A 26305-nucleotide genomic window follows, 5' to 3' on the forward strand; every position below is an offset into this window, starting at 1 on the left:
GCAGGAGCCAGGAGTCCATCCAGGTGGTAGTTGGAGGAGTGCAGGTGTGAGGCAAGGGTGGGGCAGGGCCCCAGGGAACTGCCAGAGCCCCAGCAGATTCAGCCAGGGCCTCTAAGTGCGGCACAAGGGCCCATCCCTGCATGAGACTCTTACAAAGCGTGCCCTTCCTTCTTTCAAGGGGCTCTCCTCGCTGAAAGGGTCCACCTCTTCTCCATGCCTCTGCCAAACCCTCCCCATCTGAAGACAGGAGGCTCCCTCCACTGCCCCTCCTCCTCCCTGGGGCTAACTCCTTCAGCCCCCAATTTTCCAAGCCTTGGCTGGGAGGGGATCCAGAACGGCCTCTGTGGGATGACATCACCCACCGGCCCGCCTGCCTAGTGGTTTCTCATCTGGATACCTGCTCTCAGCTCACGCCGGCCCGGGCAGCCCTAGGCAGGCAACACCCTAAGAGGCAGATGCCAGAGCGAGCAAGATGGGAGCCTGCATGTGCTGGGGTGGGGAGGGAGGCAGGAGGACAGTGTGTCTGTCTGTGTGTCCATCTGTCCATCCCCCAGCCTTTGGAATAGCCTCCAAAAAGTGCCACGGCCTGTCTTTTGTGCTCTGAAATGCCTAGAGAACATTTCCTTAACTTTTCTACCTGCCCTAGAGTGTCAGTCTTCAGAAAGCTCAAGCCAATTTTCCAAGGGGCTGTGGGGAAGAATATGTGGATTTTCCCCCTCTTTGAAATCTTGCCTCAGATTTGCTTGGCTTGGATTAAAATGAGCTGATGTCTCTCCATTCCCCAGCACCACTGCTAGTCCCCTCTGGCAGCTTCTGGCCACAAACTCCTTGCTCCTTGCTCCTCTGTGCCTCTGTTTCCCCATCTCCCCTTTCTCCCTTCCAGTTTAATTATCTAGTTCTCCTGAATTTCAGAGGTGAGGCCCTGCCTGCTTTATCTGTATTGGCCCAAAACAAACCATTAAGTCACTCTGTTCATCTGCCTGCCTTTTCATTCATTTCACATTTACTGAGTGCCAACCACCTGATGGGCATTGTGTTCTGGTCAATAGATATAACAAGAATCAACAAGGAACCCACACTCCAAACTTTATTAAGCACCAACTGTGTGCCAGGTGTCTGGGGCCAGGATGAGGCAGAGCTCCTCCTTGGACGCCAGGGTTCCAGTGGCTCTCTTGTAGGCCAGGTACAGTGTAGAAGTTCAGAATACAAGTGCCGGGGTCATGTGGTCTTGGGTTCAGTCCCAGCCTTGTGACCTTAGGAAAATTACTTACTCTCATGAGCCTCAGTCTGCCTGTGAGTAAAATGGGACTGTAACAGGACCTACCACATAGGGTTGTTGTGAGGATCAAATGAGACGGTGAGACATGCTGCCCATCAGTGAGCGATAGCAAGGCTCACAATTCATTGTCAGTGTAATCTGGGAAGTCCCAGGATTTCGGAGCTCTCTAACCTGCTGCTGGGAAACTCCTATTTGTATCTTGAGTTTTCCCACAAGCTAGAAAGGGAGCCCCTTTTTGTGCTGGGTGCACTTAAGAAGTGCTTTTGGCCACAGAGGCACTGCTCTGCCCCCAGGGGCCCAGTGGGAAGTCGTCTCTGTCAGCACTGCCTAACGCTGCCTCTGTCCTGCTGGCAGGGGCAGGGGCAGGCGCAGAAGCTGGCCGAGGCTGAGTGCAGAGCCGGGCTGGCCCTGCTGCCCAGCTGTTGGTTGCATTTCTGCCTGAAATACAATCCTGGCTTTGGAGGGTCTGCCTGGAGCTGTGCGTGTGCATATCCATGTGGCAGGTCTCAGCTGAGACAGGGTCCCTCTGAGTCTCCAAAGGGCTGGAGATCCATACCTCGTGAGACAAAACAGCCAGGAACACTGGGTGTCTTTCCCGTCCATTCCCCCTGCCCTAGGTAGGATAGATCGCCATGGAAAGACCCAAAGATCTAAGCAGTGGTTCTCTCCTTTGGCTGTACATGAGAACCATGGGGGGAGTGGTGTTGTCTAAAAAAATGCCCCAGACCCATTAAATCTGGATCCCTGGGGGTGGGTCCCAGACACTGGTATTCTTTAAAACTCCCCAGGCAATTTTGTGGGACCAAGTTGAGGATCATTTTGCTAGTAAGAGAATGGGATGTCTGGAAACAAATCAGAGGCAGTTCTGTAATGGAAAGAGAGATGGGCTTGAACCTAAAACACTGAGTGAATTTGGTTCTCTCCATAGCAGCTGTGTGAACTGGGGCAAGCCTCTTGCCTTCTTTGGGCCTCTGAGTAGTCTTTGTGAAAATGGGAAGGTAAGAAGGTTGTTGTGAGGATAAAATGAGACAGGGCACATGCCTGGCACAGAACATTTGCCAAGTTAGACTCGGGCATATAGGGAATACAGCTGCAGGATGAAGCCCCAACGGGGCTGTGTGGAGCTTGGGGACCCTGTCTCAGCCATTTCTGTAGCCACACTGGTAGTGGGAAGCCCCAGCCTTCCAGGAGATTGGCAGATGTATAGAGTGGTAGACGCGTAGTTTAAGAAGTGTGCTAGGAATTCCTTTTGGGTGGGGTGGAGGGTGGCTGAGAAGGCCTCCTATAGGAGGTGACCAGTGGGTCTCTGGTTTACCGATCCTTTCATCTCCTAGCAGGGCATGTATTGTTTTACGTGTTTTGTCCCCACCTTCACCCTAGTGATGGTGGTGGTAATAGTGAAGCTCAGAGAGGTGTAAGCAGCATGTCCAATACCACACAGCCAGTTAGCTGAGATGGGCATGCAGTCAGTCCACCTTCTAGCTGGGTGCTCGCTTGATGACTGTTGCACTGGTTCGGTGGCTGAGGAGGACAGAAGAGTTGCTTGCTCCTGGGAGCCTGCCCTCCTGCTGAGTCCCACTGTTTGATCCCTCAAGCTCCATGCAGCAACCAGGAGAGGGTGGCTGGAGGCTTCTGGGAGCCTGACCACACACCCCAGCACTTAAAAGCAGAGGGAGACTGAGTCAGTCTCCATGTGGCCATGCCAGACCAAGGCCCCTTCTGGAAGCAAGGCTGGGAGAGCCAACCTGAGGCTGGTCCGTGTGTGCCAGGCCCTTGGACTCGGTGGCAGTGCCTTGGTGAGCCCAAGGGGCAGGCACAGAGCCGAACTTGAGGAAAAGTTGGCGGGGGGCGGGCTGGGCTGGCCGGCCGCTGGCGCTGGGACTTTCTTCTTGGGTTTCAAGTAAACAGTCTCGGCCCTCCTCCCCCTCCCCTGCCTCCACCCCCAGCTCCTCATTCGATGGGTCTCATGTGTTTCTATTTAAGGGTTGCGAGTAAACCCCAGTGATTGGCGGCCTCAAACCCTCTTGACTTCTCGCCTGGGCCCAGGCTGTGGAGACGGTCCTCCGGCTCTCTCCCTCTCCCTCCCGAGGGGAGGACTGCTGACTCTCTTTCTCTGGGTTTACAGGGGTTGGGGGAGAGGCAGGAGCCCTCCTCCTTGCCTTGCCTTTCTCTCTCTCCTCCACTCTGGCCTCAGCCCTCATGGGCCGCCCACCCGCCCGCCTGCAGCCCTCCCCTCACACCCCTGCCGCCGAGGGGTCTGGAGAGACCACGTCCGCCCCAGGCCTCTCCTCTGCCTCCCTTGTGCTGGGCTGTGACTAACGCATCACAGCAGCAGGCTTTTCCTCTGAGTTTCCTTGGCCTCTGTCTCTGTCTGTCTCTCTCCTCCCCCCACCTCCCCTCTGTCCCCTAGCTCCCCATGTGCCCCGGCCCCCGCAGTGCAGCGGGCCGGTGTGGGGCCTTGCTATATGGCCTGTCCTTGGGGCCCAGCGAGCTGCGAACCCTGGCTGCAGGCGGCCCCTTGGAGCGGCGCTGGCGACAAAGCAGCCTCCCCCGATGGACAGGGGGCGCCCCGGCCGCGGGGCCATGGCTGGCCGCTGGCTCACCGCGTGCTTTCTGCCCTCGCCAGGTGCGGACACCAGCGCCGAGCCCATGATCCTGGAACAGTACGTGGTGGTGTCCAACTATAAGAAGCAGGAAAACTCAGAGCTGAGCCTCCAAGCCGGGGAGGTGGTAGATGTCATCGAGAAGAACGAAAGTGGTGAGTGCCCCAGCCAGCCACTCCGGGTTCCAGCCTGGCTTCTCGGATGGACGGCTGGTTTTTGTTCCCTTCCTCCTCCCCCACCTCTGCGCTATACGTTATTTCCATCTGGCGGGGAGAGGGCTGAGGAGGCTGAAGTTTCCCCTGTTGGTTTGGGCTGCAGGCCAGCAGTTTGCCTGGTGGTGGAAGAATGTCTCCACTGCTCAGGGTGATTAACCGGCTCGTGTTAATGCGAGGCCAGGGTGGCAACACAGGTATGACTGTCCAACCCATGTTCAGGGTCCCCGTGCCCTCTGAGGCCTACAGGGAGGGTAGCTCCCAGCTCAGGGCTATCCTACAGCAGCTTCCTCCGTTGGGACCATGTTCCAAACCAGGGTCCAGGCAGGGGCAGGAGAACCCAGCTAGCTGGTGGAAAGGCACGCTGTGACACCACTGTGGCATCCAGGGTCTTCGAGCCCCTGGCGGGTTGTCTGAGGAAAGGCCAGGCCTGTGGGGGTTAGCTAGTGTCTGGGCAGGGAGCTGACTGCCCCCTGCTGAGCTGACGGCTGCCAGGACCTGGGAAGAAGTTCCAGACAGGAGGATGAAGCCAGGTCCTGGAGCCAAAGAGGGTCCTGTAGCAACCGCCCTGTCACTGGGAGCTGAGGCTTTGTCTCATCTGGGGCCGTCCAGGGGATTGCTGTTTCCAGGGTTCTCACTGAGTGGGCCCAAATGTCTCAGTGTCCTTGGCAGCAGGAGTCTTTACAGGTGAAAAGAGGAGGGCATCCAAGGTGCAGCTCCCTGCAGGACCAGGGACACCTCTGGCCCAGGACATCTGTCAGCAGCTTGCCCGGGACCTGCTGGGCTTGAATTGGCTCCTGGGATGTTCTGTTTCAGTTTCGGTTTGCTGAGAGGGAAGATCCTGCAGAGGAGCCTCTCTGAGCTGTGTTTGGAGGATACTCCCAGAGGGGAGGGGCCTGTTTTTCTTTTCCTGCCTCACTCATTTCTCTTCCAATCTTTTGAGCCCTAAACGGAAGGCAGACCAAAGGATGACTGTGCCCATTCTATAGATAGAGTAACTGATGCACAGAAAATTTGAGGGGATGTGAGTCATCTGAGGTCAAAGTCAGAACAAAGTAGGGTTGTTCCTGAGCCCCTGATTTTTATGCCTATAGGCAGCAAGTAGCTGTAGAGATGCTAAGGAAATCCCAGCAGGCCTCCTGGGGGAGGTGAGCCGCCATAGGCCTGACTCATGGCCCTCCTGGGTCTCGAGTCTTCACAGCCTGTTCCCTTCTCAGAGAAGTCAGGATCTGCCTTTGTGTGCCCAGATTCACCACCAAGGTGGATAGCAGCAGCAGGTGCCCCAGCAGGGCCACGTCCCTAGCATAAGGACTGGGCCTTTCACCCCAGGGCCCACATGGGTCTCCTTCCAGCTTTTGTCCTGGTAACAGCCCTACCTCCCTGCCTCCCAGGGAAGCTGCATTGTCACAGGGGCCTGGCTCTGGAAACACTAAACACCCAAAGGAGGGGGTCTCTAATGGTGGAATTAGAGACACCAGCTGAGAGATGTTTGTTTCGAAGCTTGTTCCAAAGACAGGTGGGCCTGCTTTTCCGTGTAAGGTCAGGTCTACTCAGAAGTAGCGTTCTGGCTTAGGGACCCTCTTGCCACCTCACTGCTTTGTAGCACCAGTATAGCTGTGTAACCATGGAGAAGCAGGAGGAGTGGGTGCCAGCCACTGGCCCCGATGGCTCAAGAGGAAACCCCACACAAAAGGAAGTCAGCCTGCTATGTAAAAGACTGCCTGATTCCCAGGGACATGTGTGTCCTCTGCCTTCTCATCCTGTATCCAGGACCCTGGGAACATGTGGCATCCTGCCTAGGAGTGGAAGAGGGAGAGCCTTGATAAAGTGGGGGTTCTGTGTTAGGCCTGGAAAATGTGCAGAGGCACCACCTCTTCTGAAGAGTCCTGGGTGGCTCTTTGAGGGGGCTCATACAGCCTGACTCCCCAGAGCAGCCCACTCTGGCACACAGACCCTCTGAGGGAGCTGCTATCCCTGGAAGCCAGGTTCTGCCCACCTTCTACTGGCTGGATGGCTTCAAGTCCCTTAATCCCTGTGGGCCTTAGTTATCCCATCTGTAAAATGGAGGTAATCTGAAGGCTGCTTGGCAGCAGGGCCTGGAGCCGACGACCTCCCCAAGCCCTCTCCCACGTCTGAACTCCGTGTCTGGGAGACTATGGGGCTCTGGGTGTTGGGTGGGGAGAGCCTCTCCGGATGGGGCTTTTCTACTTCGCTGGGAGTTTTGTACCTTTACCCTTGGTGGAGACAGCTGCTCAGCAGCAAATGTTTACACAAGGACCTTGCAGTACTGTGTTCACTGCAAACCCACACTTGTTGGGTTTGCCAGCAGAATCCAGGAGGCCTGGAGTGTACGACCAGCTTAACCAGATAAACTAAGTGGGTGGAGGGCAGAAAGGAAGAGGGCCCAACTGCAGATGCTTAGCTGGGTGGTCTCCCAGTTCTAAGACGCTGGACGTTGGACGGTGGGAGAGGGGAGGTGTGTTGTGCATCCTACAAGCTGGCTTTGGAAGGATTGGTGAGTGAGGCTTTTGAACTCTGGAACAAAGACCCAATTGTGATGCCTTTGACCTTGGGACATGGTGGGTGTGTTGAGGCATTTCCACTCGTATTATTGGGTCAGCAGTCTCAGCGCCATCCCTGCCCCCCGGGCACTCGCCTTGCCCACTGGGAGCCAGGACTCTGCTTGTGTCGCCTTCTCGCACTGGTTCTGCCAGTGCTCTGTAATCTCATTGGTCTAAAGAGAGATGTGTGTGGAAGGTAATCGAGAATCAAGAAATAGTGAACTCCAGGTGTCAGGCCGTGTACTTCACTTGCGTCATTCTACTGAAATCATGGAACAACCCCATGCAATAGAAGGCACTTTAACCATTTTGTGGCTAAAGTAATAGGCTAAGAGGTTAAGTCGTTTCTCTAGAGTCCAACAGCTGAGATCTCTCCCCTCTACAGAGAACGCTGGGAGGGTGAGAGTGGGCTGATCCCGTGTGGGGTCATCCCCAAGCTGCTGAGGCTGCGGGTCAGGGAGAGACATGGGCTGGCTGAGATGACCGCATGACTCCCTGGAACGTTGTTACAGAAGGATGCCCCTCCTTCCAGCATGACGCTCATAGGTCGTGGGAAGGGAATTCATGTTGTTAATTGTTCCTTTGAACTTGGGGACAAGCAAGAGCCAAGAGGATCTGAGAAGAGTGATGTGTGCCCAGCACTGAGGACAAGCCTATTCCAGGGAACATAGGTGGACAGAAGTCAGACACCCGAAGTGAGACCTGAGTTGTTTCGGGAAAAGCATTTTTGATCAAGCAATGGGCCTGAGACGCAGCCAGGAAAGGATTCCTTTCTCCATTGATTAACAGGAACAAATCTAGCAGAAAGATTCAACAGCTTTGTTGGCTTTGCCAACCAGCAGGGCATGTCTTGTGCCATTTCTGTCCTGTCCATGGAAGCTCCTTCACCCTTGACATAAATAGCAGTGCCTAAGATGCCTCCTTTGTAGGACATTCTTCTGCCTCAAAGACCCCATTGGCATCACCTTCCAGCAGGGATCATCTGGTCTAACTTCTGGCAGAGCAGTGATGGTAGGGTCCCACTTGCTCTGATTTCTGTGTTAAGCAAAGCTGCATCCAACTTGCCAGGATTATTTCCTTCTTCTCAGGACTAGGAGCCAGGGGAGGATGTGGGGATATGCTCGTTACATACTACATGCTTATTCTTTTCCGGCCCCAGCTTTCCTCCTTTGAGTCTTTGCTTCTTTCCTGGGACTGGTGTGATAACGCTGGGAATTCTTATACTTCCTTGGAGGCACATAGCTATAGGATCTAAGATCAAAACATTGTGCCAGCAAGGAATTTTGAGGTCTGCTGGTCCATCCAGGTGAGAAATTATATAGGTGAGAAAACTAAGCCTTGGACAGACATCCACTGAGACTTGCTCATTATTGAAAGGATTATCGAAGATTATTGAAAGGATGCTGGAAAACCACACCAAATCCATGGGTGGGAAGTACTTTCCAGCCTCACAGAGACTGGGACCTTGAAACCAGAAAGTCGACATGAGCCAAAGCAGCTCCTCTTGTCTCTGTCTCTCTCGGGCACCATGGAGGTTTCGAGCCCAGCTGAGATCCGCTAACTGCAGGCTAGCCTTCCTTCTCTTCCTGTTCACTTTTAACAGCAAGCTGAGCATCTACTGTTGCTTTATCAGGACTAGACTCTGCGTGACTTTTCAGTAGCGACCACCACCAACTGACGGCGGCCTCTGGTTCTCTGAGTTCAAAATTTGACCTTAAATCGTGTGTCCAGCCCTGGTGTCATGGGGAATAAACATGGCTACCTCTCCAACTTCTTCAGCAATGGCTGTGGGAAGTCAGGTTTTAAAGAAAGGAGCTATAGAAGGGGTAAAGTAACTAAAAACATTTGGCTGCAACTAGTTTCCCTGTTCCGTAGCTGTGTGTGTAGTGAAGAAAGCAAAGCATCGGGCTGCTGAACACCAGGTTAAGGTCTGATGCCGTCCTGTGTGTCGCAAATAGGAATCACCTAGCTTTTGTTTCCTTATAAGTAGTATAACCAGGCAGTGATATATACTACATGGGCTTTTGGCTTTTTTTTTAATGAAATGTAACCATTTATTATTTATTTGGTATGTATCTTTATCAATAAGACAAACTAATAAGTTTTTCTCTCAGAGTTGTGTGTCCTAATGATTATTTTGTGTTGTCAAAGATAATGCATTCTTCAGCCACGTATTTTGTGAGCTGGAATCTTCTTAACATTGAGGATGTATCTGTTCTGTTACTTAGCTGTTTCTTCATGAACATTGTTATAAATGGTTCTCCATGGGCTTTTTATAAGGGAGAAGTATACTCTATATAGTGTTCATTCATCGATCTCACAACTCTCGAACACCGCCTGTGTCCAGGCCCCATGCTGACTGGGTACATACCTATAAGGTTCCTGCCTTTATGGGGGTGAGACTCTAATTGACGTGAGCATTTTGGGTACTTAAGGGATGGACTATAATGTGAGGCTGGGATAGTTTTGCACACTTTCCTCGGCCTTAAGTGGACTTCTATATATCTTCTCTGTCTTTTGCTTAGTTTACGTGCTTACTAAGGAACGGCCTGCTTGCTAATTCAGACTGCCAAGCTACCCCAGAAAAGAGATGTGCCAATTAAGGTAGGATAGGCTGTTTCTAGAAAGCCAGGTTTATTGCAATCTGCATTGCAGATAAGTGAACTAACACTCTTAACTGTGCCACAGCCTTTTAAGAGTTTGGTTCCAATGAGCCAGCCCCCATTTGGATGTGGAGACTGGCCCGCATAATGTCCTGTCCAGTCGTCAGAAGGCATTAGTCTCTGACAGCATTTGTCTTTCTAAGTGCAGCATGTATATGTATATTCCTTTTATATCAGCCTAATCAGCAATTCCAAAGTCCATTCTGGTCTAAGACTGTTTCTGGTGTGTAGTTGTTATCCATTTCACAGAGCTGGCTGGATGGGAAAGGGCCATAGAGTATAAATCTGGGAGCAGAATTGGGCATCCTAATCCAGCCTTGGGACCTTCCACCAAACTTCATTCACCCAGGCTAGAGATTATTTTGAGATATTCAAAATTGGGCTCCAATTTAGATAAGCCTGGTTTTAATCTCGATGTGGTGCTTACTAGTGGCGACCCTGGGAAAGTCACTCGGATCCTCTAAGCATCAGTTCATTACCTGTAAAATGGGGAGAATTGTACTCACAGCTATAGGTTTGATATATGCTGATTCAAAAGGAATTTAGTGCTTAGTGCAGGGCCTGGCACACTGTAAGGGCTCAGTACACGGCAGTCACCAGTAAGACCACTGGTCTGGGGCAGTTCTGCCACAGATTGACCTTGGAGCTCACAATAGGCCAGTTTCCCTCTTGTGGACTTGGTTTTCGCACTTGGCCAGAGAATGGATTGTACTCAGTGGTGTCTGAGGATTCTCTCAGCCCTGATGGTTTGTGAGATGGGTAAGGCAAGCAGGAAGCTTAGTACAGGGCAGCGAAGCCAGGCGACCGTGCTGGCAACCCGAGACACCCACCTGGAGCCCTTGTTTGGGCAGTTGTCCTTGCCGCAGTCTATGACAGGAGAGAATTGGAGATAGAAGTCAAGTTCCCATTGGTGAGCGGAGCAGTACCCTTATCAGGTCATGGAGCCTCGTACAAGGCTGGGGAAACAAGAGGCCCGCCTGTGATGCCCTCATGCTGGTTGTCACTCAGTGCCTCTTTTGCATGGCACGGAGTTGAAGTGCTGGGGTAGGGGGAGGGGGGAGACTAGCACAATCAGGGAAGGCTGCCTGGAGGAGTTGGAGGCATTGAGCTGGGCCTTGAAGAAAGAGGGGTGTTAAATAGGCAGAAAAAGGAGGGAATTCCAGGTCCACGGGAGTGGAGGGCCAGGGAGAGGACTGGGCCCATTGGGGCTGAGACAGCAAGGCAGGTATATGATTGCTTCGAGCAGGTACATGCTGATGAAGAAAGAAGTTGGGTAGCAGTGGATGCACGGGAAGCCTGGAGCTACGGAAAGAAGGGAGCAGGAGCAGTACCTGAGAACAGTGGTACTTGAAGCAAGTGATCCTGGCTGCGGGAGGAAGGTAGCAGGGAAAGATGTGTCCAGGGACCGGAAATCTCTCTTTCCTCAAGCTAGATCTGCACTCGCTATTGTTAGGGACTCGTCCAAGGGCTTGTCAGCATGGATACTGCCAGCCACCGGCCTGGATCCAGCTGCCAGGCGGCCAGGTGGGGCAGTGGGCTCTGGGTGCTCCCTCTGCCTCGCTTCCACCTGCTCAGGTTGGGCAAGTGGGTGGCTGGTCACTCTGAGCTCACGTTGGCTTTGTGGACCTATCCTGTCCCAAACTCCTCCAAGGCCATTTTCCTTGGACAGCCATTTCTGAGCAAAAGATATGCTTCAGTGAGACCTTGGAAATCCAGCTGTAGTGCCAGAGTGTGACACCAGCTGCTCATCTCAGCTTCAAGCCCAGGGCAACACCTGGCTGCCTTCTCTTTTGGGGGCCAAACAAGTTTGCACTGTTCATGAGCACCTCCAAAATGCCACTTTTCTGGATTTAAACACCAGGGGACCAGTTGAACCACACACTGCCCAGAATCCAGCAAGGCCAATCTCCAGGTGACAGGTTGTCACTAAACCCCTATTACAGTAGTTGACTAAGTGCCAGGCTATGGCCCAGAGGTGACAGCGGCCTTTGAACAAAGCCCGACCCTCTCAGAGCTCACATGTTGTGAAAGATATCACAAGTGAACCAGGAAAATTATTCTAGATTTTGAGAAGTGCATTCAGGAAATAAACAGGGCACTGTGACAGCAGATAAGCAGGAGAGGAGGGGATAGAATGTGGCTAGGGAAGGCCTCGCTGAAGGGTGCCGGTAAAGCTGAAAATGCATGAAGCTTGGGTAACGGAGGGAGAACCAGAGGCAAACTGGTATGGGGGAGAGCAGTGGGGAGTGAGGGCCAGGTGGTACCAGGCCAAGGTATGTTGTTTTAGGTGTGAGTCTTGCAGTACAGCCAACAGGTGACCTCACTCTCCTCCCCAGACATACCTTGGCCCAGGTGCCCAGGGAACAGACAACACTGGAGACCTTCTGCCCAGCCCAACACACATACACAGCCTAAGTGACAGGTCTTACTTTATGTCTGAAGTGCAGGGAAGAGATCTCCCTGCACAAGGTTTCCTCCACTCTTACATAGCAGATTTCCACCCTGGAGCCAGCACTTTCTGGAGAGTATAATTTTTCAGGACCTCGGGGAATTAGGGTTGAGAAACTGCCCCTTGTTCTGTCCCCAGATTATCCCGCAGCCGTGTGGTATTACACCCCTCAGCAGTTGGGTTTTCGGTAATCCCCCTGGTGGTAGTGGGGTTACCTAGGGTAATCACCCTCCCCTCTATCTGCATCTTTTCAGGTTCCATAACCTCATCCTTTGGTTCCCAGTGCTGATCTGGACTCCCTGGCCTCACTGCAGGGGAACAGTCAGGGTGACCCAGTTGCCCTGCTGAGAGCCAGTGTTCACTGCAACTCCCCATCTGGGAGCTGAGTTGTTGAATCCCAGTAAATGGAGGGAAGCTTCTGGCTCCTGTAACCCTCAAGTTCATTTCTGTCTACGTTTGAAGTATGCTATGTGGAATTATTAGATTTTTTTGTTTGTTTCATTTAATTGTCTCAGCCCTAGCTCTGCATTTCCCTTCTTAGTCAGGTACTTCTTGGGCTCATGCAAAACTGCGTTTGCCTCCCCTAAGCTTTTATTGGACTGGATTACGGGGAAGTAGCCCAGGCACTACGGGGTGGTGAGAGAGAGCCAAACTCAGAGAAGGAGTCTGCCAAGGACTGGCCATAAAATGAGTGAACCACACACAAGTGGGGTTGAGCCTGGTATGCGATTGTAGCAAATCCCTCTCTCCTGTTATGGCCCATCGGCATGGCCATAGGCCACTCTTGGATCACCATGTCCCGGGACCTTGTGTTTTAAGAAACATCCTAAGCACAGTGGCCTGAAGCCTGCAAGTCTGTTCTCTTTGACGCCGGCTAGCAAGGAGAGGTCAGGGGCACCTGAGGAATGCCTGCTCATGCCAGCTAGTAAGGCGTGCGGGACATTTTTCAAGGTGACCTTTTCTGAATCAGAATATTTTGTTTTACAAGATATAAAACCATGCAGTTTATAAAACATGTTGGTAAGAGGAAGGGCAGATGTTGGCATTCCATCTTTCTGAGATAGAAATGGAAGCCCAGAGTCATTAAGTGACTTGCCCCAGGGTTACACAGCGGGGAGGTGGGGCGTGGGCTTCCAGTATATCCTATTATCCAGTGTTTGGAAATCCGGATATTTGCATTTCTCTTCTTCATGGATTTTACTTCTTTGGAAAGCCAAACCCCAGAGTGCTCTGCTGTGTGGGTTCTCCAGGCCACAGAGAGCAGGAGAGTAGAGGTCAGTCCTACCGAAGCCCTGGCTGGGATAGAAGGGCCGAGGGGCCAGTCAGAGGAAGTAGTGAAGGGAAGAGGGGGAGTGTGTGACGCAGTTTCCTGCAAAAGAGTTGTGTGAGTATTCTAGTGTTTGGCTCAGCCAGGTCCATGGGCCAGGGCTAGATTGGATGAGTGGATAGGTTGGGGGCACTTGTGGCCTCCCCAGAAATCTGCTCACCAGGGCCCTAGCAGGCAGGGCTGAGGGTATGAGGGCAGACCCTGGGATGTGCCTGGGCTGTGCTGGTCAGGGCCCCAGCCCACCCTGCCTTCCACTTCATCCAAATAAATAGGCCTGTCTATGCACCCCCACCAACCCCACAGGACCCACAGAAGAGCTGCCATCTGCTTCCTCCCTCCTCCACCACATCTTTCAGCAGTCTCAGTCCTGCCTGGGTGAGGTCCTACACACAGGGACTGCTTCCATAGGATGTAGTTTGTTCATTCAGTTGACAAACACAGAGCACCTACTGTATACCTGGCGGTGTGCCCAGCACAGGGGTGCAGCAGATGACAAGAGGCAGTTGTGCCTGTCTTCCTGTCACTGGAGGTGAGGTACATTCCAGGGCTCTCCCTTATCTGCAGGATAAAGACCCAGACGCAGTGAGTCGATCGTTTTCACAGCGCACCTACCATGTGCAAGGCAGAAAGCACAGCGCTGGCTGGGTTGGGTGCTCAAGGAAATCTTCTGGGAAAGGTGGGCCTTGAACAAGGACGGAGCTGAAGGAGGAAGGTGCTCCAAGCTGAGCGAACCAGAATGACTTATGCCAAGGTGTGGAGGGTGGTGTGGAGGAGCGTGACGTGGCAGTAGTGCCTGGGGCTGCCTGAGAGCAGACGCTCACCCGGCAGGGAGCAGGCTGGAGGGCGTGTGGAGGGTCTCTGAGCGCCTCACATGTCAAGTGAAGGAGAGCCTTCCCTTGTCCTTCCCCCACAAGCTGAGGGAGACATTTCTGACCATCTGCCCGAACCACTCCTTCGTCAGAGGAAAATCAGAGCCTACAAAAGTGAAGCCGTTTGCCCCATGTCACATGGCTGGTTCATGACAGGGCTGCTGTATGGTTGTCTGCAGAGGTGGCAGTCTCTGAGGGCTGCTGGCATCTCCTAGCACATTAAGGCCTCCCCACCTTCTCAGGGCTGGGCGAACCCCAACTCTCCCCTGACTAACTGAGACCCAGCCCCCGCCCAGGTGAGAGGAATAGGTGAGGAAACTTCAGCCCCCCGACCCTGGGGCCCTCAGCCTGGTGCCAAAGCCAGAACCTGGAGGCAGCCCATAAGCAGGCCCCACCTAGACTTGGAGGCACTTCCTGTATATCATTCAGAGACTCCCTTTTTTCAAACTTGGTGACCTCCCCCCACAAGATCTTCAGATGCCCCAACTTGAGAAAGCAGACTCCTGTTTAGTGACACCACTTCTCAGGACCAAGGTGGGGCTGTGCCACTGGTCGGCTGTAGGTTTCCCTGCAGAACAGAGCCTCTGCCTCCTCGGCCTCTTTTCTTCCTTCCCCCAGGAAGTTGGTGAGGTCGCTATTGACATTGGCCAGGCGTCCAGTCCCGGTGTTTCTGGACACTCTGCCTTTCTCATTTGTTAGCTGCACTTCTAATGGGCACCCTCTCAAGCCCCCAGCCTTCTCTCTGCTCTTCATGTCCCCCATCTTTGATTGTGGTGGGATTTTGAGCTGCTGGAATCAGGATATACCCACAGGGGTCTCTGGCCTGGGGTCTCTGAACTTGCACCAGCACCTGTAGTGTTGGCTACAGGCTTCTCCCAGGCCGGGCCAAGTGACCTCCCTGTGCCCTGGGGGGCTTTCTGCCAATTCCAGCCACCCTCTTCTTGCTCAAGTCATTGAGTCAAGGGATTGCCACTTGGCACAGGGCTCGGTGTCATCTCCGTGGGCAGTGACAGTGTGCCCTCATGGAAGAAATGATAGGATTTTAAGAGGCTCTCGGTCAATTTAGGTTCCAGGCTGAGCCACCCACTAACCAGGTGACCTCAGGCAAGCCACTTTACCTCTCTGAGCATCAGCTTTTCTCACCTGTAAAACAGAGGTGTGATTAGGTGTGAAGGCAGAAGCCACAGTGCTGTCTAAATACTAGGCTTCCCCATTGCCCTGACCATCGTACTTTTACCAAACTGGGCAAGAAGCAGTCCTTTCCTTTCATCTCTGTGGTTCTGGCATTCCTAAGATCCCCTCTAACCTCTGGGGCTCCGAGAAAAAGCCAGTTTCAGCTTAGAGGGAGCAGGCGAGGGGAATTTGACCATGTTGGCAAGCCTTCAGCCAGCTCTCCCAAGCAGCCAAATGGGTCACTGGCTACAAACGTCCCTGGGTCTGTAATGATGATCACAGGGCCCATGGGCTCCTGGACACCTTTGGAATGGGTTTTGTGAGGCCAAATGCTTTGCAGATTAAATTTCCGGAGAAAGAGCAGCTGAGAGTCTTGAGCTTTGCTAAGCCACTTCTCTGCTATGGCAGCAAAAGAGGTAGGTGTGTGTGTGTGTGTGTGTGTGTGTGTGTGTGTGTGTGTGTGTGTGTGTGTGTGTGTGTGTAAAGCGGAAGACGGTCCAATCCCCAGCCTCCTTTTCTCCTCCAATTTGCATCAGCCAATGGGACTGCTGGTGCTGCTGTGTTTTCCAGGATGGTGCTGGTAACAGAAGGAATATGATTAGTATTGTGGAATTTCATGGTAGGGGTTGGGGGTGGCTTTTCCCCCCTTTTTTAAATAAAGTAATGTTTTGAAGAGTTGCCCTGGAAAACTGCTGAAAGCAGAGAGGCTGATGGACATTTTTGGTCATGTCAGACGAGGACAAGATTATCCAAGTAAGCGAGTGTGTCTCTCCCTGTTCACAGTGCTGCGGGGTTTCAGGGCCGTCCTGCCAGAAAGCGAGCAAGAGGCCGTGATCACAAACAGGCCAGGATCAGTTACAACCAGAAGTTTTACTTTAGACTCTTGGCTTTGATGGGGAAGAATGCAGTTTTCCTTGCCCCTCCTCCCCCGTCCTTCTCAAGTTAAACAAGATCTGTGAAAGCAATCTCTCTGGGACTTAGAGAGGCCAAAATTCAAGCCAGTGAGGGGGCTCAAAGGCCCAGCATGGGAGGGTTCCACCAACCTTTGATGGGGGAGAGGGGGGTGTCGAGCCCATTTGCTGCCCCCTATTCCTCCTTGGGCTAAACTGGAGAAGCCTATTTCCCCAGAGTCTTTTTTGTCTACCTGGGGCCTCCTCACCTCTGTGTTGCCCACCAACCAAGTGCCCTGACCCTTCTGCATATTTAAACTGGCATTTTCTGTATGTTTGCATGTACCGAGCACTGTTGGAGTTGGGGGAGATCAGGTGGGGATATAATGGAAATGGTTCAGCACATTGGAGCAGACCCTGACCCACCCATGAAGATAACAAAATAATGGGGCTCTCACCTCTCTTAGCCCCAACACAGCCCTGGGAGCCCTGCTTCTCGTCTTCCTCCCCCACTTCAACCAGCACCTCCTAGGCAAGCATCGGCCCCACTCCTTCACTCTTGGGTATAAATAAAACTGCTCCCCAGAGTATTGACACTGAGGGGCATGCTTCCCCCTGGCATTAGTAATGGGAGGGTTGGTGAGTGCCTAGACCTTGCCAACAGAGCAAGGATTTTAGCTGTCCGTTGGAGAAGAGGAATGAACTTGACCTCATCAACAGGGCTTTGTGCAGGGAGGTTGAGTATCCAGAGTTCCTGCTTCAGTGCCTCCCTTTATGAGTCTTCTGCTCCCGAGCCCAGCTCTGTGTCCTGGCCTCATTGCACAGCTGGACACAAACTTGTCTCCTTGGACTTTAAAAGCTTCCACTTTTGATGGAGCCAGAGCATCTTGTTGGAGCTGCTGAGGCAATTGGGAGGAAGATTCTGCATCCCAGAGGCCTAGCCTGCCCTCCAAACACCCATGTCCCAGCATCCATGGGGCCACCCAAGGGGAAGAGAAACTCCATTCTAGAAGTGGTTTCGGGGTTGGGGGCCCTGGATAGAGTCAGAGCCAGGTTGGACAAGAGCTCTGATCCCCCGAGACCAGACGGAGTGGGGATGGAGACATCCACATTGCAGTCTAAGGGACAGGCCAGCACTGGGGAGCTGGAGCCCATGACAGTATTGCTCACTTCCTGGGGATTCAAGTTATAGCCTGTTATGGGCAAGGGCTGCTACTTAGCTGGGGTATCTTGGGCCTGTCACTGCCAGGAATATTTAAAAGGGGGAGATCTTCATGGCCCACCTCGACCCCCAGATATCTGTTATCTTACTCCCTCCAGGCCTCTCCTCTTAAAACCATTTCTACAATGGAGTCTCTCCTCCAAGGGCCCTGCCATGTTGGGATGATCCCATGGAGGCTGTGAGATGGTCTGTGGAGGGCAGAGAAGGTCAGTGACGTCCCAATGTCCTATCCCATTTCTCTTCCCTCAGGTACCAGGATCTTCCTATGACTGTGGTGAGGTGTTGATCAAAGTCTGGGCCTCATTCAGAGCAGAGAAAACCAAACCAAGCAAACAAGCAAGCAAGTAGTCATGAGCTGGAGATCAGGCATTCATTCATCCCCCAGCCTTGATTTCCTGCTGTGTGCCAGGCACCAAGGCATGGAGTGGAACAAGGGAGACTCGATCCCCATGTCCTGGAGCTGACAGTCTCAGGAAGTAGACAGTTACCTGCTTTCAACCTGGCAGAGGGGCTGCAGTCTCTGCTGTGTTTTGAGGCAGGGTGGTGACTCTGAAGATCCCTCTCATTTGGGTGTTGGGAGTGCTAGGCACCAGAGATTGACAGAGTAAAGGTGAAAAGGGTTCCATCACTGAGTGGTGCTCATGCGTGTCAGTCACACTACCCGACCAATTACTATAACTGTGGTGAATCTAGAATGAGGCATCTGAACTAGGAGTGTAGTCTGGTTTGAGTGTGGCCCTTTCTCCTTAGATTGGGGTGGAATCTGTACTAGACCAGCTCTTAGGAACTAGGAAGACAAGATGATGTCCAGAGGCAGTAGAGGCAGGAGGGAAATGGGGCAGGAAAAACTCAGGGAAAGAACCTATTCCTAAATCACCACAACCCAGCGGGGGCTTCACGATGGTTATCCCAGGACCAGGGTACTCAGGGCTCAAGTTAAGCTCATTTGCTGTTTTCTGGAGACTATTAATATTAGAAACTACGGGATAGGCAAGAAAGGGATTATTGAAGGGTCTCCTATATATCAGACAGCAAGCCAAACACTATCTTTCCTGTAATCACCACCACTGCCCTTAAAGCACAGGCAGCAGGGCTCCCATTTTACAGATGAGAAAGCTGAGGCCCAGAGAGTTCAGGTAATTTGCCAGCTTCTTCCCCACACACTCTGCTGCCTCCTGGTTCATCCTCTGTGGTTCCCTAGGCTCTGAGTGGGGCCCTGTGGTAGGGGAAGCTAATTTTGGCAGCTCTCTTCCCACCCACCCTCTGGAAGTTGGGAGCAGAAGGTCTCTGGAACTGCCTGCTCCAGAGCGCTGAGTTGCACCCCCAAGGAGGAGGGCTTTTTGTTTCCTGGATGAGGAGCTGTGGCACCAGAAGTCCCTGTGGAGGCTTGCAGCCAGGGAGGCTGCTTTGAATGGCTTGGGGAGCGGCCACTAGCAGTCCCTCTGCATTCCTCCAGGAGCCTCACCCTGGGCTCAGGCTTGTCCCTGGTGCTTGGCCTATGGGACGTCCCTGAGCTTTGCTTTGCCATTCCTGTGAGGGGAGAGGCCCAAATGAAAACAGTTCAATCAGGTATGGGAGCAAACTGAGAGTTCATGGGTGGGAGTGTCAGCTTACTGGGTGATCTTGTGCAAGTTACACAACAAGCAACAAAAATCTCCTACCTCAAGTCCCTGTGCGCAAATCCCCTGAGGTAAGCTGTGAGTCAGAGGTGCCTCCTACAAGTGGCAGACTGGAGGAGGGAACGCTGCCCGTGGGCTGAATAGCTGCACTGGATTCTAGCAGGGCAGGCGGCCCTGGGGCCAGAGAGGTGACAGCTGGAGAGAGGATGCTGGTGCTGACCCCAGGAGCTGGACTTGAGTGATACAGAGGCCAAGGAGAACGGGTGTGGCTGAAGCAGCCAGAGAAGGAGGAAGAACCCTTGTGTCTATCTGTCCGTGCATTTCATTTTCTACAACTACTTACTGAGCCCCTTTGTCTGAAACACTGAGCCAGGCAGGGGCTTGACAGGAAGCCAAGATGTGCAAGACTTGGCTTTTGTCCTCAAAAAGCTCCTAGTCTAGCTGGGGGCAACAGCTAACCCAAACCTAAGGTCAGCGTGCCAGGGGAGCACCAAGGCAGGAGAGCAGAATCCCAGCTACGGGGAGTCACGAGAACTTTGTAAGGGTGGTGGCTTTGAAAGATGACCTGGGCACATTGATAGATTTGAAAGACCATCACATTTGGGGACTTCTGAACCCCGCTGGACATGCACAAAAAAAGCGAGATAGAGGGCATTTCCCCCCAAGCCCCATAGAAGGCTGTTTTCAGATCCCACTCTACCACTGAGTAGCCAGTATATGGCTATTTTGCTCCTCAGTTTCCATATCTATAAAATGGGGATAATATTTTGAAAACCATGTGGCAATTGGGAAAGTTAACTGTGAAAGAAAGTCGTCAAGTGGCATATTCATTTTCTTTTCTCTATAGACAGGGCTGGGCCACCATCCAGTCTGGGCAGTAAGTTGGATCTAGGAAGAAGTTAGGAGTCCATCACGTTCCTGAAATTGCTCAGAATCATAACCCCTCCAGCTCCATCTACCTACAATCCAGAGACTTTTCAAACATTTTTCCCATCTATTATCTCAGAGTAACTCTGTAGGGGCAATTAGGGCAGGTGGCTTTGCTTCCATTTTTTAGAAGAAACTGAGTGTTAGAAGGATAAGTAGTGTGCCCAGCACCTCAAAGCTTGCTTGGACTTGATCTCTGGGGCTGCATATTCTCAACCCAAGCCTCCTCCTACACGATCAGTGTTTCCCAGAGAATGGGTCATACAAATGTGTGGTCACACAGCAGTAAATGCCCTTGAAGCCCATCATGAGAAGGTTGTTTCCTTTCAGGTCTCTTTAAGTCCATGCTGGGTCAAGGGGAAAGTCTCCATTTGGGGCTCCTGTATTGTTAACACTGACTGATGTTTGTTTTTTTAACCTAGAAAACATCTGGCCCCAGCCTTTAGTGTCTTGCTAGAATTAGCCTTAATAGCATGCTAGAAGACCATAGCATTGTTGTTTCAGTGTACGCATTTTTCCAGTTATCTTCTATTTATGCCAAGGGATGCTGGTTTTCTATTTAGTGTAGCCTAGGAAAATGTCTTTTTTGAAATACTAAAGTATTTAAGTTTTGCTTTTTTTTTTTTTTTTTTTTTTTTATGAAAACACTAGTACAAGTGCTACTTGGGTAAGTTAATTGGATGTCTGGTACTCTGCAATGCCTGAGGTTTAGGAACCGCAGTTACAGGGCCCCAAGCAGGACCCACTCCTCAGAACCCTTCTTCTCCCACAGTGTAGGGTGACACCAGTGGCTCCCAAGTTTGAACTGGGAAAGGAGCCTGGAAAAGCATCAGCATTCGTGGTGGCTGTTCCCCACACCGCCTGGAAGAATCCACGTTGTCAGAGAGCTGTTGACGTCAGGCGGTGCAGGATTTTGCAAGGCCTCTATTTAAAATTCCCCAGAGATTAAATAAGGAGGATTTGGAGGGAGGAATGCCCTAGACAAATTGTGGGGTGGGTTTGTTTTGTTTATGGAGATGGTCTTTAAAGTTGAAATTGCCCCGTTTTATTTTTGCCCCAATTGAAGAGGGGCTGAACTCAGCTGGAAGGGTGGGGATGGTTGTCAGCCTAAGGCTTTCTGTTGAAACCAACTTAATTCTGGGGCTAAGAGGGCTCCGTGTTTAGCAAAGAGAAAAACAGGAAAATATATACCAAACACATACATGTATACTTCTTAAGCACTGGAGTAAGCTAGTTAAAAGAAGGGTAACCGCTACCCAGAGGGTTCCCTCAGCTCTTTTCTCCAGATTGGAAATGGAAGGCACCAGACACATGGCTAGGCGCTTTCCGTTCTCTTCGACTTCTCACCACAGCCTGGTTAGTACATGTTAATATTCTCAGCTCACTAATGAGGACATTTCAGCCTCCTCTTTAGCCATTTTATAGAATGAGCAAATATTCAAGTTCAAAGTTGGTTTCCTAGAAGTGTAGCCAGTGCAGCAACATGATACACAGGGTGATTTCAGGTGGTACAGACAGGCAGTGAGAAAAGCTGGTCTCGTTTCAGTTCTCTTGAAAGCCTTCTGATTTATCTCAGCTTCATGGTCAACTATCTCTGACCCCTCTCTAATAATCTCCCTTTGTAACAAAGAGGGAGCTGCCTACGGGCGCAGCCTCTTCTGCTGCACAGCTCAAATTGACTACGCTGCTTTGTTCTCTGTAATTTTATGGTTGAGGCCGGTGGTCCTAGCTGTTTATTCATGGTGGCAATCTGAAGTTTCCTAAACAAATTATTTTCTTGAAGTTAAAAAAAAAAAAAAAAGGCGGATTGCTTTAAATATATATTTACGATGTGAACCACAGTATACATAGTTCAAGGCTATTGGCAAAAATCATGCATGATGTGGAAATAGCTGAGGTTTGAGAAATGCTGATCCAAAGTCACTCTCTCCTGGCAAAGCTCTTGGGTAATATCTTGTGCCAGAAAACTCTGTCAGCCTGGGTGCCGCCGCCTCCCCTTCCATGTGGGCTCAGAGAGGGTGAGGGAGAGACAACCTGGAGATGGGCACCTGAACCCACCTCTCAGCCCCCTCCTCTCAGAAGGGAGGGCAAGCAGAGTGGAAGCCACTCCCATGTTTTTCCTGAGAATCAGGTCTGCTTTGTACACACTGATAGATGAAGGAGAAACAGATGAAGGAACTGGTTTCCCGGCTCATCAGTTAGATGGAAATTTGGGGAACCTAGAAAGCGCAGGAGGTGTGTTCTCTTCCTACAAAGGTACAAACAGCTGGAGTCATTTTTGAAGGGGACCTGGGGATGCTGTGCTGAGAGTCATACCTGGGCACTAATCCTGGTGCTGCCCTTCTTAGCCAGGCACCTTGGGTCAGTCACCCAGTCCAGGTATTTCCTAACGCAGCCTATGTTTTCATAGCCTTGGGGGGCAACAGACTGAACTTACAGTCCCCCAAACTGTAAGGTCCCCAAACTCCAGGACCTTTTTCATCCTCACCGCGCAGTAGGGTGACCAGGACATGCCCAGTTGGCACCCGATGTTTTGTCACCCCCCGCCCCCCATTTACTCCAAAAAGTTTAGAGAGTAAATTATAAGATCACTGTACTAAGCCACGTCCTTCCGTCTCTCCATTTACTACTTTTCGTCTTCTCAGATTTGACCTGTCATTACCATCTGTTCAGACCTTTTTTTTTTTGGCTCTTGATCCTGGCACAGCTTTTGCTAAATAAGATGGTGCCACCAGCATAGCTCCTCTGTCCTCATTCCTGGATTGATTAAAACGTCCAACAGGACAGGTTCCCAGTAGGACCCCCCACCCTCACCCCCCGCCAGGTTGTAACCAGTGAATTGTCACACCCTCCTAGGATGTGGTCAGCATCAACTGTGAATCCGTCATTGCAGCCCTGCAGCCCCAGGGGGATCATGAGAGCCCTGAGGCCTGGATGGCTCAGCTATGACACATCCCAGACCCACCAGCAATTCACTCTTTATCAGCATCCAGGGTGGCCTGGCCCCTTCCTTCCTGTAGTGTCTTTCTGCCCAGCACTGCCTTGGTAACGAACTGCTTTCCAGGCTCTCCAGCCATCCCTTGGGGAACTTGTGTGTCACTTGATCAGGACCAGCATTGAGGTTGCTGGTCTGTACTCTGGAATTCACCTTCTTTGAAAGTCGGGACCTTTGCCCGTTCGTTCTGTGTCTTCTGGCCTTGCTTCATATCTGTGTCTTCCCGGATTGCTCCTGGTGGCCTGGCAGGCTCTGGCAAGTGCTCTCCAGACCTTTTCTCACAGCCAGCTTATGAGAGCTTGTGGAGGGTGGCCCATGAGTGCGGCCTCCATCTCCACCCTGGGTCTGTTTGCCCACCACCCTCCCGGTTAGTGCAGTGCTTTCCAGTCTGAGCAGCCTCCTTCCTGAGAGAAAGCGCCAAGCCACGGGACAGGAGTCCGGCAGACCCCTTCCCCCTCCAGTCAGCCTCATAGCATAGCCCGGTCAGTGTCTCTCGACTTACCTTCCTTACTCTTTCTCTTCCTTACTTTTTCTCTAGCAAAAAGTGCCCTTTTTGTTACCCTGAGCATTTCTCCAAGGGTCTGCTTGTGAGACTCTTTAACCTTCCTGATGTGATTCTGTGAGAGTCACACCTCCCTTGTCTCTGTTCTTCTTTCACGAGTAACACACACACTCACCTTCCAGTGCCTCACCCTGTGTAGCCATATCTCACCCACCATTTGTATCTTTTACAATCATGTTAGAAAATACCATTTTGCATCTTCTCTACTTCCTGAGCCTCCTTGTGTTAAGGAATCTCTGGCCACAGGCTCATACCTCCATATAATGGGCTAGGTGGTAGACAGTGGCATTGAAGGTGAGTGCCCCACTTGCTTTCATCTGGAAAAAATCCCCACCGTGAAGCATCATGACCATTACTAGGTTGGGCCATATGCACTCCCACCACTCTGCCTGCCTGTCCTGCTCCTCTCGCCAGATTGTTGTCTCCCCTCCCCTCCCCTCCCCTCCCCTCCCCTCCCCTCCCTTCTCCTCCCCTCCCCTCCCCTCTCCTCTCCTTCCTTCCCCTCTTCTCTCCAGATTTGATCTGAGGTTCAATTTAGGTCTCCTCTCTTAAGAATTCTTCCCTGACTACTCAGTTTCATCTCTGATGTGTGCAGTTCCTTTAGCAAACATTGCATCAGTAACCACTGTGTCTGTGGCACGGGGCTGTCTGGACCACCCTGCTCTGCAGCTCCTGGAGGGGCCTCATGCCGTCTTATATTCTCTGCTTCATCCTACTCCCGACCCCTACCCATGCCAGGCACAGAACCAGACCCACAGTTTTCAATAGAGACCTTCCAAGGTCAAGGCCAAATGATAGTGACACCAAGAGACTCTCTCCCTGAAGCTCCAGTCACCAAGGCCCACCTGCCCAGCCCTGGCACCAGTCATTGAGGGGCACTGAGGGCTTGGTTCCTTTAAAATCCCCATGGTTTGCACTTTAATAATAGCTCTGGTGCACCTTGCTAGGGACGAGGAACTATTCTGAGCGCTTTTTGTAGATTAACTCATCTACCCTGCATAACACCGTGAGACATAGGTGCTACTGTAGGTCTGTTTTGAGGCAGTTGCCCAAATTCATGCAGCTAGTAAGTAGCAGACCTGGGATTTAAACGCAGGCAACCTGGCTCTAGGGCCCTTACTTAAAACCGTGACTCTCTACCTGCCGTTTCATCATGTGCCCCTCTCTGCCTGCACATGCTCATTGGCCTGGTCTCCTGGGTGTCTCACCCACAGCCTCAGCCTGTGCAGACCCAGCACTGGGCTTCTGGGCCTGTCCAGTGAGGTGGGCAGGCTGGAGCAGCGCTGGGGGAGGGCTGGCAGCAGCCCAGTTCTTGCCGTCTTCTTGCCATGGACTCCACGGAGGCTTCCAAACTGTGACGTAGCAGCTTGTGCTAATGGTCTTGGAATCCAGGCCTCAGGCGCCCAAGAAAGGTTCTGAGGCCCTGGTGGCCTGAGAACTCCATCTGGGGGAAGGGGAGGCCATGGGCAGCAGAGATGGGGTAGGTGCCAGAGGTGGGACCAGAAGAACGGGTCAGGCAGGAAGGCAGGGGCTGTGGGGTGCATCAGGAGAGACTGAGGGAGCCTCTCACCCGCCTCTGTTTGCTTTGGACCATGGAGGCTGCATGCTGTGAGCTGGAGTGTGTCTTGGCAAGAGGTTCAGTGACAGAGCCCTCTGACCAGGGGAGGCCTGGCCGAGGGTGGGCCGCCTTTCGCTGTCCTTAAAGGCACAGCAGCGCATTATGGGCAGCCTGCATTTCCAGTGTCTCTGGTCCTTCTCAGGTAGAAGCCTCAGATTTACCCCCAAGGTCATGTGAAAGGGGTCAGGCCAGGTCTGAGGCAGAAGCAGTCCCTTGGGCCCAGCGTTGTGCTAGGTGTGGTGTGGCCAGGTGGGCAGTGCTGGTGACATGTGCCCGGCCAGGCCCCTTTCCTCCTCTCAGCATCTCCACACCTCCACCATTGGTGCTCACAAATGATCACCCCCTCCTCTCCTCCAAAGCACTCCAAGGAAAGAACATGGTAATGCCTGGACATATCCCCTCCCAAAGGGGCCAAAGCCTGAGCCAAGGAGTACCTCATGAGTGGAGATAGGGGTTTGAGGCCTGGGACTGTGCCTCTACTTGTCCTAGCCCCATCACCCCGCCTTCCCCACCCAGACACCAAAACCCTTCTCAGAGGCCCGGGCGTGTATTAGCATTCCACAGATGCTCTGCCCTGCACGAACTGGTGGTGTTAGCCCGCATGAAGGACCTGGAGGGAAAGGAAAGGCGAGGGCTGGAAGGCACCTAAAGGCTGCTGGCTTCTCCCAAACTCTGCGTCTCATCCTGCCCAGTATTCTCTGGGTTTGTGCCTCTCCTGCTGGTCTCAGTGCCAGTGCACAGGTTGTGACTGTACCCATCCTGTATGCCACGCAGGGAGACGGAAGCAGCACCTGCGTTTTGACTGTGTGTGATTCTCTGCAGTGTCCCGATGCCTGCAATAGGGCCTGGCGTGTACCAGGTACCCAGTAAATACTTGGCTATTGAGAACACCGTAAGTCCCCGATGCTAGGCCACCCTGTAGGCACATCATACTGTCCTGGTGTGCTGAGGCTCGCGGACAGCCAGTGACCTGTTCCAGGTCACCCAGTTCGTATGTTGTGAGGCCAGGATCTCAGTTGAGGTCTGTCTTGGAAGAGGAGCTAAGAAGTGCGCATGGCTGAATCCTGGGATGAGCAGGGCCAGGAGGGTGGGGAGAGTCAGGGAAGGCCTCATGGAAGGTGGCACCTTGAAGGATGAAGGAGTGGGGAATTTCTGAGGGAGAGGAAGGAGCAGAGTTCTCCTCCCCCACCCACTTCTTTGTCCTAGGCTGAGCTGTGACCTCAGAAGACTTTATTAACATCCTAATTGTGTGCAGCTGGCCTCCTCTGGCCCTAATGAGCTCATTATTCTCTGTCATTAAGGAGGCCATTGTGGCCTGGTCTCCTTGGGGACAGCA

The 26305-nt window shown here is 52.3% G+C and overlaps 1 protein-coding gene across 7 annotated transcripts in view; it reads left to right on the top strand.

Annotated features, from left to right (window-relative positions):
• SH3PXD2A (SH3 and PX domains 2A) overlaps positions 1–26305 on the top strand; it is a 229617-nt gene that overhangs the window by 160864 nt on the left and 42448 nt on the right. For all 7 annotated transcript variants that reach the window (XR_012498440.2, XR_016018888.1, XM_074339099.2 and 4 more), the window contains one exon: positions 3906–4037. Coding sequence is in view for 5 of the 7 variants with exons in the window: in XM_074339099.2 (XP_074195200.2) it covers positions 3906–4037 (132 nt within the window). In the remaining 2 variants the exon portion in view is untranslated. The remainder of the gene's footprint in view (positions 1–3905; positions 4038–26305) is intronic.

This window comes from Rhinolophus sinicus, chromosome 15, assembly GCF_057876585.1.
Source record: "Rhinolophus sinicus isolate RSI-liver-muscle chromosome 15, RSI-T2T, whole genome shotgun sequence".
Lineage (NCBI taxonomy): Eukaryota > Metazoa > Chordata > Mammalia > Chiroptera > Rhinolophidae > Rhinolophus > Rhinolophus sinicus.